We start from the raw sequence: 14,090 nt of genomic DNA on the forward strand, positions 1-14,090 counted from the left end.
TATAAATTGATTTGTCATTTAGGTATCTGCTAAAAATATTGACTGTGAAGGAGTGTCTTTATTAGATACCAGTTTGAATACTACAGTTGAAGTAATTTACTTTACAATTAAATTTAATCTTGAAACTTTAATTATATTTTATCATCTAACATTTGGTACTCATATTTTGTTAAGGACAATGTGGATCCTTCATTTTTGGCTACTTCTAGTACCATTGCTGTTGACGATACACCAAGGCGACGTTGTTTGAAGCTTGGACTTAATAAATTGTCAAGACAAATTTCCTCAAAGAAGAAACAAGTAAAAACACTTCAACAAGCATTAAGGCGTAAAGAAAAAAAAATTGCATCTCTAAAAAGTATTATTCTTCAGTTGAAAAAAGAAAATCTTATAAATGAAGACGCCACAGACATCTTATTAGATTCATTTGGTAAATACACAGATTTAATTACTAATTGGTCTAAAAAAAATAACAATAAAAAAGTTCCCAAAAAATATAGCCCAGCTATAAGACAATTTGCTTTGTCCTTGCATGTTTTTTCAGCTAAAGCTTATAATTACGTAAGAAAGCAATTTAATACCATTCTACCACATGTTCGAACTTTGTCGAAATGGTATTTGCATGTGGATGCTAAACCAGGGTTCACTGGCGAAGCTTTAAAAATGCTTACCTTAAAAGTAAAGTTTGCTAATAAACCAGTAATTTGTAATTTAATGCTCGATGAGATGGCTATTCGTCAGCAGCTTGATTTTGATGGACAAAATTATTATGGGAGAGTAGATTTGGGAACCGGTATAGAGTATGATAGTTTGGAAATAGCTAAAGAATGCTTAGTGTTTATGGTAGTATCTATTAATGAAAATTGGAAAATACCTGTTGGGTATTTCCAAGCGTCTTCATTAACTGGTGCTCAAAAAGCTGAGCTTACGAAACATGCATTAAATTTATTAAAAGAAACAGGAGTTTCTATAGCTAGTTTAACATTTGATGGTTGTTCTTCGAATTTAACAATGGCACGTTTATTAGGCTGTGATTTCAATGCAAACAGACTAAATAGTATATTTGATAATATTGCTGTATTTATGGATCCAGCTCATATGGTGAAGCTTGTGCGGAATGCTTTTGGCGAGAAACGGGAATTTATTGATGGTGATGGTAAGCAAATATATTTCAATTTAGTAGAACAATTATTTTTGATTCAGGAGAATGAAGAGTGTCACCTTGCGAACAAATTAAGAAAGAGTCATATATTTTTCTTCAAGCAGAAGATGAAGGTTAAGTTAGCTACACAACTGTTAAGCCAATCTGTAGCAGATGCATTAAAATTTTGCAAGTATAATTTAAGTCTTCAAGAATTTTCTGATGTAGATGGAACAGTAAGATTTATAGAAATGTTCAATGCGGCATTTGATATTATGAACTCTAGATCCATTAATTGTATTGGAAATAAAAAAGCTATATGTAAAGACAATTTCCAACAAGTGTTTGAATTTACAAAGTTGATGACTGATTACATAAGAGGACTAAAAATTAAAGATAATGGCTTATTTGTACCTGTATTAGAGTCAAATAGAAAGACTGGTTTTCTAGGATTCATTGTATGTTTGAATTCTACCTTACACTTATACTCAACTTTCATTGATTCAGATATCTTAGACCACATTAGAATGTACACAATAAGTCAAGATCATTTAGAGTTGTTTTTTGGTTCAGTAAGAGCGATGGGTGGTTACAACAATAATCCTTCAGCACGCCAATTTCAATCCGCATATAAAAAATTAGTAGTACAATCGCATAATGTTGGTAATTTTAGTACTGGAAACTGCATTCCTTTGGAAAATATTGATATATTGCATTATTCCAGTTCTGATCCAATTAAAACAATAAATAGTTCCACATATAATTATAATAAAGATATTATCTCTTCTGAAAACATATTGAAGAGGTCGATTCATTATATAATGACCATGATTATATTTGTAATCAAAGTTTGTATAATTTTCTGAATTTCTCTAAGGAGTTATAATTTATATCGCAGGATTTGTTGTACATAGTTGTTATCAACCATTAACTGTGATACTTGTCAACGAGCATTATGTTCAAAAAACAGAGAACCATTTTGTAATTCATTAATCGCTGTTAAAAATAAGGTGATAAAGGTGGCCTAAATTATCCAGCGATGAAGTTATTTTAATTTGTATGCAAACTGAAAATTATTAAAATCATTCACTATCAAAATCAACCTATAAATACATTTGCATCTCAAACTAAAGTTCTTCATCATTTTACAACTCTAATATATTTATTTCACTAAAATCACACAGTCTAGAAAATAGTAGTCCATTAAGCTGATCATTTAACACTATTAATAAAATCAATTTCATTTACCTATATTAAGCTTAAAGTAAATTATAGTTTAAAGTCAAAATGAAACCCCATCTTTAGAATGTTGGTATAATAAAATGACACTATTTAAGGACAGTAAATGTTATATTTGTATTTATTTTTCATTTAATTATGTTTTTATTTGTTATTTATTTATTTATTTTTACATATTAAAGGAGATGGTGCCTGTTTATTTAATTCGCTATCTATCTTGTGTACGGTCAGCTAGTATATATATAATATATATAAATAAATAAATAAATAAATAAATAAATAAATAGTGCCATTATGAGAAAACTGATTTTTGAAATATGGCGATAATTATTATGGTTCAGTAAGTAAATTATAATTGAATAGATTGCCTACACTGTTTGAATCTATACAATATTTTAGTCCGTTAAAATGGTTATACTGTAATTTGAGTCTACGTTTTTGGCTACACTAGTAGAATAAACGCCACCTCTATATTACTCTATGCTACATACATCTAGCTATCTATGAATGAGTATAGGACATAGATAGTTTAGACTAAAAGACGCAAATATATCTTCGAATACCATATAAATTAATAAATTACATGATACGTAATATTGATAAAATATATTTGTAAATAATATATAAATTATTGTTTTATGTATTAGGCATAAGCAAATCGTGTTTGATAGAAAATAACAAAATTTCTGTGTATTATCACAGAATAGAAAATACGTAAAAATGAAGAAAATGTGCAAATTATTTTGTTAGAAATTCATAACAATTTTTCTTTTTAAATCTAAAATCTAAAATTTAAAAATTTAGTACAAGATTCTTCATAAGGTTGTCTAGTTTTATGAAAAAAATATCTACCGGAAATACAAATTTAATCTTTATGAGCGTTTGAAATTCAGATTTTTACAACATTGGATATTCACTCGATTTATCATTTAGCGATTTTCTTATGTTGTAATTAAAAAAACGAATAACTGTAGATACTTTTAATAATTTATACTATATATATATATTGTATCAATTCCTATACTTGATACTATTTTCAAAAAATTTTCACTTTTTCTGAGCTGTTTACGGACATTTTCAATTTTTTTTCTATAGTTGTTGATAAATTAGTAATTATAAATTTGTTGGGTCAAGAAGCGTGAAAATTTAATTCAAGGCTCCTGCACATATTATTGTTACAATAGCAGTTGAAAAATATTAAAAATCAACGTGCCCAAGTTTTCTTTATAAGTTTTTTATGTTTGAATTTTGAAAAAAATTGTCAAATTTTAAATTATTTTCTAGTTACAAATATATATTATTATAATATATCATAGGCTGACTCTTCGTCTTCGTTAGGATTCGTTTTTCTTATACAATACTGAAATCAAATTTAACACAATCCAGTAGGTATGTAGTGCTCACTTGTAACCTACTGTAAAGCAGAGCGACACCCACTTGGCTACCTTTTTTTACTTATACAGTTAAACTAATTTAAATTTAAAAAAAATTGTCTTGAATATCAATACGCTAATTTTATGGAGCAATCGTCTATAATTGAAAAAAAAAATTGTTTAAATCGTACGTTTTCTAGCTGATGTGTGACAATTTTACAATATAATATTATGTAGTTCCATTTTGCGCAAAATACGATAGTAATAAGAATACGATTTATAACATCGAAAAATAAAATAATATTATTCATTGACAAAATTATTATTTTCGTATTGATGTATTTGGCTATTTATAACCCGTGCGCGGCTACGATAAATAACCAGTTTTGACCTTTGATGCGGTACGACTGCTTATGCAAGCGGGGTGGTGGAAGAAGTACTATTTCAGAACGCTGCCGCTATAATCGTTTTAGCAGCACATGACGACGGCAAATTCATAATTTTTTTGCCAAAACATGCTTTCGTATTTTCAATAGTACTCAGGCCTCGTTGATCGTAGAAACATGATTTTGGTATCAAAATAATCACGAGAAGTTGTACTAAATATTCTTGGAACAGATTTTTGATATCTAAATTTGCCGATTTTATATAATTTTTTTAAAAAAATGAAAATTTTACAAACTTCAAACACAAATAAAATTGGTTAGAAAAAATATTTTAAAATTCTGTTCCAAGAATATTTAGTGCAACTTCTCGTAATTATTTTGATAACAAAATCATGTTTTTACGATCAACGAGGCCTGAGAACTATTGGAAGTACGAAAGCATGTTTTACAGTCGATTTTTTTCTACTGTGACGCCCTCTTAATGATTATGTACTACCAACACAATTGTTCCACAGGTTAAATAGAGTTTTGAAGACATTTATTTTTGTCTAAGTGATGCATTATACTATTACGGCTATAATTATAGATTATATTTCAAGTATCACTCTAATTCAGATTGGTTTTCTTAATGTGTTGTTTCATTATTTATTCATCAGATAACAATGTCCTAATGTTTTTATTTTTTAACGAAATTAGAAAAACGTGAAGTAAATGTGAGTATACACCCATTATTTCCTTTTTTTGTTTTATTTAATTACAATGATTTTGTTTTAGTATAGTTCTATGAAATTCGCAAATGACTTAACCTATTAATTATTATGACGATATATTGACATAGCTGTTCGAAAAAAAATTATGATTTGGTGGGGTGTATAGATTAATGTCGCATTCCGACGACTGGTGTACCTGCCAAATACGCCAACAATTGAACACTTGTACGTGTAACCACGTACACTTCTCACAGCTGGTTTGTTTATAGCAAATATTCGTGGTGATGGCCAGTGGCGTAATTCAAAATGTCATATAAGGGGGGGGGGTATCAAAAAATACTTCAAGACAGATCTGTGGTGGTTTTTCATCATAACACCCTTTATAATACATTGATAACTCATCGCTAGGGCCCAGATTTTAATGCACTAAACATTATCAAAAAATTTAATTGCAAAGCAACGCCGGCGGCTCGTTTTTCGTTGTACAGATATCTTAGGAAGTATATTAGTACTTCGTTGCACAGGCGGCAGACCGTTTCCCCACTGCATCCTGTCATAGTTGACCTACATAGTGACGACCTACGCACGGTTAACCTGTTTTGCGACAACTACATCTCGATGATATCAAAGAATAATTCATATATTTATATTAATTATAATCACGACTATGTATACAACACAATCAATGTTATGGTCACAGCTAATATTGTTGTAATATTATCTCTGTAGTTATGGTTGATTTGAGGCACTGCAGATTATAAGAATGATATTGTATTATTGTATCGAAAGCGGCTTCAAAAACAAAAGAGTTTTTCACAGATGCCTTATCAAAAATCAGTCAGAATTGGTAGAAAATAACGCCAAAATCGCTCGTTGACTTTTTGTGACAACGATTTGTCTATTGTGTTTGCAACATTGAAAAGGATTCGTTTTCGAAAATCATAGACCATAATCCGAGGATAGTATTTAATCACAATAATATTTTAAAGAACAAGTTGTTTATAATAGTAATCGTGTATTACTTAGCGAATAATATATTATTCTGTAGTATTTAGTATACGTATACATTAATCGTGTAAATCATAATAACATCCGTCTATAATATTGATTGTAATTTGTAGCATAGTTCAATAGTTTCAATAACTGGTTTGCTATTGACTATTAAGTAATTATATTTACTACCGTCTTCATATTTAAAATAGGTAAGTATTCTCTCTTCTGTACGTTATGGCTGACAAAAAAAGATCCCAAAGCAACTTGTTAGCATTTTTCAACAAAAAATCAAAAAATGTAAATCTAAGTATTAAGCCACGTTTTTAAAACATTATTTTATTTGTTGGAAAAATTATTAGAAAATTATTAAACTGTTGTAGGTAAGTACAGAGTTGATGGAAACAAACATAAGTGATGGTAGTCTTGAAAAATTACAGTCACATCAAAATCAGGTATTTAATTTCACATTTAAATACCTATATATTTTATTAGATACTTTTGTGTTTTACCACATGTATTTGGACTACCTATTTGGTAATAAATAATAATATAAATAATTTGTTTATACAGAGTAACATACCAATTCAAGCAGATTGGTGACCAAACATTGGTTATTGAATCAATGTTTACCTAATTTTGAAAAAATTAAAAATTAATTTATCATTATTATAATTTTATAACATATTAACATTCCAAAACTAATAAAGGTTGTGTATTGAATTTTTTAACTAAATTGCTAAAGCTATAATTTCCACTTGTAAAATTTTAGGTGGAATCGTGCATTAATATTTTTTTAACTCAATTATGTTATCCATATTTAAATGCTGCTTAAATGTGCTTTTATATAATTTTAAATACTTTTAAAATAAGGATTCTAATTTATGCATTTATTATTTTGTATAGGTTAAAGAACTTGTTGTAGATATATCAAAGATTACTTTATCTACTGTTAAAGAAGTTGAAAATTCCAATGAATGTCAAGATAAATTGTGGCCGCCAGAGTGGTCTGCTGCACAATAGATGGAAAAAAAAGAGAAGTACAAAGGGCTTGAATGTGCTAATGGTAAAATAGGATGTAGTATATGTAAAGAAGTGAGTACTCGTACATTTAAAACACCTCTAAAAATTGAAATATCAAAAGAATGGGCTCTATGCCAAATTGACGGAGGAATGAATAAAAACCAAAAAACTCGATTATCAATTTTAAGAAATAAACTTAAAAAACATTATTCTTCGACTGCACATGAGTCTGCATGCTTAATACTTAATGAAAAAAAATCGAATAACTTACCTACGCTTTTAGAGGAAAATATAAATGATGTGAATAAATCAACATGTAATATTTTTCGTACTGCTTATTACTTAGCTAAGTATAACCGTCCATTTGATGACCACTTTAAGCTTATAGAATTACAAATGCTTAATGGTGTTAAACTTGGATGTACACTTCATTCAAGGTACTCATCTACTTATATAATTCAACATATTTCTAAAAAAATGAAAGAAAAATTAATTGAAAATAATGCAAAATGCTCCATTTTAATCGATGAATCAACAACAGTTAGTGTTTTGTGTGGGATGGTTATTTATTTAAAAGTTTCTATATCAAATAAAGATCCAATTTTTATTTTTCTGGATTTGGTTGAGTTAAAAAACCAAACCGCCGAAAATATTGTTGAACAACTACTTGAATGTCTTCACAGTTCTGGACTCAATGAAAACTATTTAAAGCAGCATTGGATTTCATTTGTTAGTGATGGTGCCAGTGTCTTATTAGGAAAAAAGAATGGTGTTGCTAAGCGACTTAAAGATAAATATCCACTTATATTTAGTTGGCACTGCTTGAATCATCGACTGGAACTAGCGGTAAATGATTCCCTTAAAGATATAGTGGCCACAAATCATTTTAAACTATTTTTAGATTCACTTTATGTTTTGTATAGTGCCTCGCCTAAAAATCAAACCGAATTAAAAAATATCTGCAATGAATTAGAAGTAGTATTTTTAAAAATAGGCCGTGTTCTTAGCGTCCGTTGGGTTGCAAGTAGCTAGAGAGCAGTAAATGCCGTATGGAAAATATTCCCAGCTCTTTGCAATCATTTTTCAATTGCATCAAATGATCTAAGTAGATATTCTAAAACTAAAAGTAAATACTTAGGGCTCTACAATAAATTGGCAAGTCCTGAATTTTTAAAAGATCTATCTATTATGTGTGATGTTCTTTATGAATTGGCTATTTATTAACAGAACTTCAAAGTCACAGTATTACATTAATGGAAGCAGACCATTGTATTAAGAGATGTATTAGAGTAATTAATTCTTTTAAAACACACGATGGTGAACATATGGCACAAGCAGTAATTGCCATTGATGAAATGGAATTTAAAAATATAAAACTCACATGTTACAAAAAATTAATATATATCAATAAAAATCAATTTCTAACAAGTATAGAAAATAATTTAATGTCAAGACTTCTTGAAAATGAAAGTGAAAATAAAATGATTTTAGAAAACATTTCAGTTTTAGATAAATCAACATGGCCTGATGAAGTGGATATTCGATACGGGGAAGATAAAATAAAATATTTATGTAATCGATTTTTATTGAACCAAAATGAAGCGATTAATGGTATGAAAAAACTAATTGACGATCCTACTAACTCCTCCGAAAAAGTGATGCCAACATTTTATAATTTTCTCAAAACATTCCCATGTTCAACAGCTGAATGTGAGAGGGGGTTCAGTGCAATGAATAATATATGCACGGATATCCGTTCAAGGCTAACAATATATAATATTTCAAATCTGATGTTTATTAATATTAATGGACCTCCAATAAATATTTGGAATCCAGATACCTATGTCAAAAGTTGGTTGGTCAATCATAGGTCTGCAGATGACACAAAGTCGAAGAACTATAAACCTAAACCCATGAGCAATGAAGACCTGCAAAAAAAAGTCTATGGCAGATTCTATAATCAGTTCACATTTTTATATTTATGATGATTAATGTTATGTAATATATTATATTATATTCAGATGTTCTTATTAAAAAAGATTTTTATTGAATTACCAATTGTCTTATAGTTATAATTTTTACAAAAAATGTTTATGATCAATTTTTTTTACCACATACATAACAAATGAAAATTATGTGATAAAAAAGTAAATACTAACTCATGTCTAAAAACTTTTTTTGTGTGTGTGTGTTTGGGGGGGGGGGGGGGGGTTAGATAAATCAATTTAAATATAAGGGCGCGGTGGTATACCCCACAACTCACAATAAGTTAATTTTAGGTTTGGTTAGAATTTTTTTTTTTTGAGAGAGTGAGATGATTAAGCTCCCCGCCCCTCTCCTCTCAATATACGTCTATGTGCTGAGCGTATACCCTAGAAAAAAATTAAGAATACATCACTGTGTATAAGCATATTTAATCTATGGTCTTAATAGGTATAAATACTATATATTATACCTACTCGTATATTGTACAAATATGCATTAAAAAAAAAAAAAATGACCGAAAAATACTAAAAAATGTTTTAAAAATGAAAACATATTGAAATGTGCAAAATAAGCAAAAAATTTCACCTTTGAAGTTTCCGTTATATGAATCAAATTATAAACTTGGAAAGCATTGTCTAAGATTAACCAAAAAAAGATATGTTTGCAATGAAATCCGGGCCCTATTCATCAGTCATATTAACATAATATTTTATTTTATTTTTGCTACACAACAATTTACAATATATGATCGCTACAAAACAGTAGGTAATATATTATTATCTAAAAAATCATTTATATTGAAAACTTACTAATGAAGTATTAAAATTATTATCGTTTTATTTTTAGTTCATAATAATATATACCTAAATTTATTTGTATTTAAACTTAAAATTAAGATAAGACGCAACGAAATACAAATAAATAAATACAGCGTATTGTGGGGGGGGGGGGGGAGGAGATCTATCCTTACCATATCACTCTGCAATTACACCATTAGCGGAAGCCTAATTTTATTAATAATTTAATATTTTCACTTTTTATTTTTTTGTAAATATAAAATTATTGTAATGTACATTAACAAAATTATTACATTATAAAATATTATTCAAAATTAGTACTCATTAACTTTGGCATTAATGAATCTGAATCAAAGTTAGCATGCTATTATTTTCTTGGTCTACACCAGTGCCGGCCTTAGGCAGGGGCTAGCGGGGCCCCTGTCCGGGCCTTACGCTTTTGTATGACATTTTGGGCCTCGCGTTAATGAAATTATTCATAATTTTATAATTTTTCGGCGAAATAAAAAAAAATAATAAAAAAAATACGATTTTAATTTAGTGGACAGATTACATACAGTAAACAGAGGAACAGTTGTCGTTATGAGTTTTATTATTATTATGTAGTTTATACCATAGACTATAGATTATTGATTATATATGTACTTGTGTTGGAGATTTTGATGCTATACGTAATACGTATACTATTGTAATAAAATCATTTTGTCAACGAAAACGATTTCAAACAATATTAATTTATTATATTAACTTAACTATTTATTACAAAAACTGTATAATGAAAGAAATCTCTTGGTCCCTTCAGATTCGTTAAAAAGAGTTTTCACTGTACGTAAATATACCATATACATTATACATATGTGTATAAATTATATAATTTATATAGTCATTAGTCAATGATAATATTATACGATTGTACATCTATACACATGAGTACATAAATTTAATGTATTGTAACACACAATTTTATATATTTATTAGTTTTTTTAATCAAATTTGAAATAAAATGAGTATGTTTGAGGCGTAAATCTGTATTATTATATATTTTACGTTTCTGTTTTAACAGTTTACTTCGTCATAATGGGTCATGATCGAGATAAATTTCGAAAATTCGAACTGGTAGTCAAAAATTAAAAAAAAAAGAAAAGAAAAGTTTATGAACATCAAACTGGTGCGTTTCAAAAAATTTTAAAACCTTCAAAAGAAAATAATCCAAATACAGAAGAACTGCAATGTGAAATTGATGTCCCATTACTCCCTACTAGTACTTCCTCTTTGAATGAAAATGAAAATTATTCCGTTTTAAGTCTTGATTACGAACAAGACATGTCTAAAAATATTAATGTAAATATAAATGATGAACAAGGTATTACTATTTATTCAAATTTTAATAAAATGACTTGTAAACCAAATGATGAAGTTTTTCAAAATTTCGAAGATCCCGGTGAATGGCCTTGTAATTTAAGCATTAGAGAAAGAGATATAATTATCAAAAAAGGTCTCATTGAAATAACCGATCACGATTTTCCAATAAAATCTAGTGATGATGTAGTAAAGAGAAAATTCACAGTTAAACATTATAATAGAATTTTATCTAATGGCGAAAAAGTTAAACGTAGATGGTTAATTTATTCAAAGAAATAGATGTCGTCTATTGTTTTTGCTGTAAACTTTTTGGAAATTCATATGGTAGTAGTTTGGCAGATTATGGGCTGGGTGATTGAAAACACATTTCAGAAAATATAAAAAGTTATGAAAATTCTTAGAATCATTTACTAAATACTGAAAAATGGATTAGTTGTGAAATAAGAATGAAGAAAAACATAACAATTGATAAACAAAATTTAGCATTAATTAGAAAGGAAACTGAACATTGGCGGGCAGTTTTAACTCGTATTCTTCATATTGTACATTATTTATCAGAACGAAATCTTGATTTTCGTGGTAAAAGTGACACATTATTTACTTCAAATAATGAAAATTTTCTTGGGCTTATAGAAATGTTATAATTCGATCCCATAATTATAGAACATATTCGTAGAATCCATTCAAAAGTAATACATGACCAATATTTAGGAAAATCCATACAAAATGAATTTATTAATATGTTGGCATCTTTTGTATCAAATACAATTTACAAAAAAATAAGTACTGAAAAATATTATTCAATTATACTTGATTGCACACCAGATTTAAGCCATAGAGAACAGCTATCTATTGTATTACGTTGTGTTGATATGCATTCCGAAAAAATTAAAATTGAAGAACATTTTATTAAATTCTTAGAGATCTATTCATCGACTGGAGAAAATATTAGTTTGACTATTCTTTCAGAATTAGATACAATTGGCTTAAATATAGAAGATTGTAGAGGGCAGGGATACGATAACGGTGCTAACATGAAGGGCAAGTATAAAGGAGTACAAGCAAAAATTCTTCAAAAAAATCCAAAAGCATTTTTCACTCCATTGTCACAGTCTAAATCTGCTATAAGGAGATATGGCAAAATGTAATTCAAAAGCAATGACTTTTTTTGGTATAATGAATAGAATATATACTATATTTTCAGGTTCTCCAATTAGGTGGTCTATTTCAATAAAAAATATTCCTAATTGTACAGTAAAACGATTATCAGAAACTAGACGGGAAAGCAGGATTGAGAGCGTAAAACCTATAAGATATCATACTGCCTTAATTAGAGATTCTTTTTTAGAAATAGCTGAAACTACAAATGATTCTACTATAAAAAGTGAAGCTCAATCACTTGCGTTAAATAAATTGGAAAATTTTGAATTTATTGTGAGCGTAGTGATATGGTATGACCTTCTTCTATTAGTTAATAGTGTTAGCAAACTATTACAGTTAAGTGATATGAACTTGGATGTCGCAGTTAACGGTTTAAAATGTCTACTAAAGTTTTTGAAAAATTATAGAGATATTGGATTTACTTCTGCAATAGTTGATGCAAAAGAGATTGTAAGTATTTTAAAAATTAATCCTGTGTTTAAAGAGACAAGGACTCGAAAAATAAAACGATTATTTACTTATGAACAAGATGATGAACCAATAAACTTGAATAAGACACCAGAAGAAAAATTTAAAATTGAATATTTTTATCAAATTGTAGATACTGCTATACAATCCATGGAGTAACGTTTTCAACAATTTGAGGAGTATTCTAATATCTATGGGTTCTTATATTCTCCTGAAAAATTACGTGGTATAAGTGAAAATGACTTAGTGAAATGCTGTTTTGATTTGGATATTTCTCTGAGGGATGGTAAAAAACACAATATTGATGGTGCAGAACTTTTTTCTGAATTAAAAATTCTCAGACAAATGATACATAAAGAAATTAATACGTCTATCGAAGTATTACAGTTTATAAAAGATCTTCAGAATCCATTTCCTAATGCTACTGTATCACACAGAATATTACTAACTATACCAATAACTGTAGCCAGTGCAGAACGATCTTTTTCTAAATTAAAACTGATAAAATCATATTTAAGAACATCAATGACTCAAGAAAGGCTAACTTCACTTGCAATATTATCTATTGAAGAAGACATAGCTTCAAACTTGGACTGCTGGAGTCGGTCTCAACAATTTACCAACTAAAACATTATAATTACCGTTTGTCGACTTACAAATAATAAAAAAAAGTCTTCACTATAGGCCTCATCTAAAAAAATTTTCCCTAGGCCTCGCTCTACCCTAAGGCTGGTTCTGGTCTACACGAACCAGTCGTGGGATCAATAATACATGTATACCAGCTGTTCCTTTGTCTTGTGTCACATGTATTGTACCAACAATCCTCGGGAACGACACCAGTGACAAATATATTGCCGATCCGACGGCATTGTAAGTAACCACTAGTACCAAATATTAACCAAGTACACCAGTCGTGGAAATATGGCTTAATAAACTGACAACACGTGGAGTCTTAAAATTTAAATGAAAAAAAACTTCTTGCTTTTCCCGACTCACAATCAATTTATTACAACATTTTTTTTTTTTTTTTTTATTGTTTATTATACAATTTTTTTAGTTTTATACATTTCAATAAAAAATAGAACCTAGTATAGTACAAAAGTATTAAAATTGACTATTCATGTAGATATTATATATTAAGTATTACAAAACATAATACAACTTAAATATACAATAAATCCTACTACTAACTAAAAATTTTTAGTGCATTATTAAATTGTTGTCTATTCAGCGTTTCTTAATGTGGTTTTTGGTGATTGTGGTTATCAGAATTAAAAATAATAAAATTATGATCGTTCAATTTAAAATAACACTTACAATAATTTAAGTAGCAAGTTCAACGTTGAATATCGTTTTTAAGTGTCTTATGGAATCGGAATTTATGTTCGTCAACTATAAAAATTGTCTTGTTTCGTTCACTTGTCATTAAATCCATTGTGCGACCGCAACACTAT

The 14,090-nt window shown here is 28.5% G+C and overlaps 2 protein-coding genes across 2 annotated transcripts; both read left to right on the forward strand.

Annotated features, from left to right (window-relative positions):
- Window positions 1–22: 22 nt before the first annotated feature.
- Window positions 23–6,862, forward strand: LOC112599902 (the record flags this gene model as incomplete). Its single annotated transcript, XM_025347024.1, is given in 4 exon segments — window positions 23–91; window positions 175–430; window positions 1,028–1,800; window positions 6,746–6,862. Coding segments are annotated over 4 exon segments (1,215 nt in total), but the record flags the coding sequence as incomplete, so codon positions are not given.
- Window positions 6,863–11,037: 4,175 nt separating this feature from the next.
- Window positions 11,038–13,263, forward strand: LOC112599903. The gene is made up of 5 exons (XM_025347025.1): window positions 11,038–11,264; window positions 11,441–11,586; window positions 11,929–12,151; window positions 12,225–12,765; window positions 12,817–13,263. Exons 1-5 carry the CDS (start codon window positions 11,038–11,040, stop codon window positions 13,261–13,263), a joined length of 1,584 nt encoding a protein of 527 aa, XP_025202810.1.
- Window positions 13,264–14,090: the final 827 nt, after the last annotated feature.

This window comes from Melanaphis sacchari, unplaced genomic scaffold (assembly GCF_002803265.2).
Source record: "Melanaphis sacchari strain LSU unplaced genomic scaffold, SCAv2.0 Contig567_pilon_pilon, whole genome shotgun sequence".
In the NCBI taxonomy this organism is placed as follows: domain Eukaryota; kingdom Metazoa; phylum Arthropoda; class Insecta; order Hemiptera; family Aphididae; genus Melanaphis; species Melanaphis sacchari.

What these genes read in the sequence shown, in the direction of transcription:
- LOC112599903 (XM_025347025.1), top strand. Translation starts at nt 11,038, where the DNA reads ATGACTTGTAAACCAAATGATGAAGTTTTTCAAAATTTCGAAGATCCC. An exon ending in ATAAGGAGATATGGCAAAAT is followed by an intron (nt 12,152 to 12,224) that starts GTAATTCAAAAG and finishes TTCTCCAATTAG; the next exon opens with GTGGTCTATTTCAATAAAAA. An exon ending in TTGAATATTTTTATCAAATT is followed by an intron (nt 12,766 to 12,816) that starts GTAGATACTGCT and finishes CAATTTGAGGAG; the next exon opens with TATTCTAATATCTATGGGTT.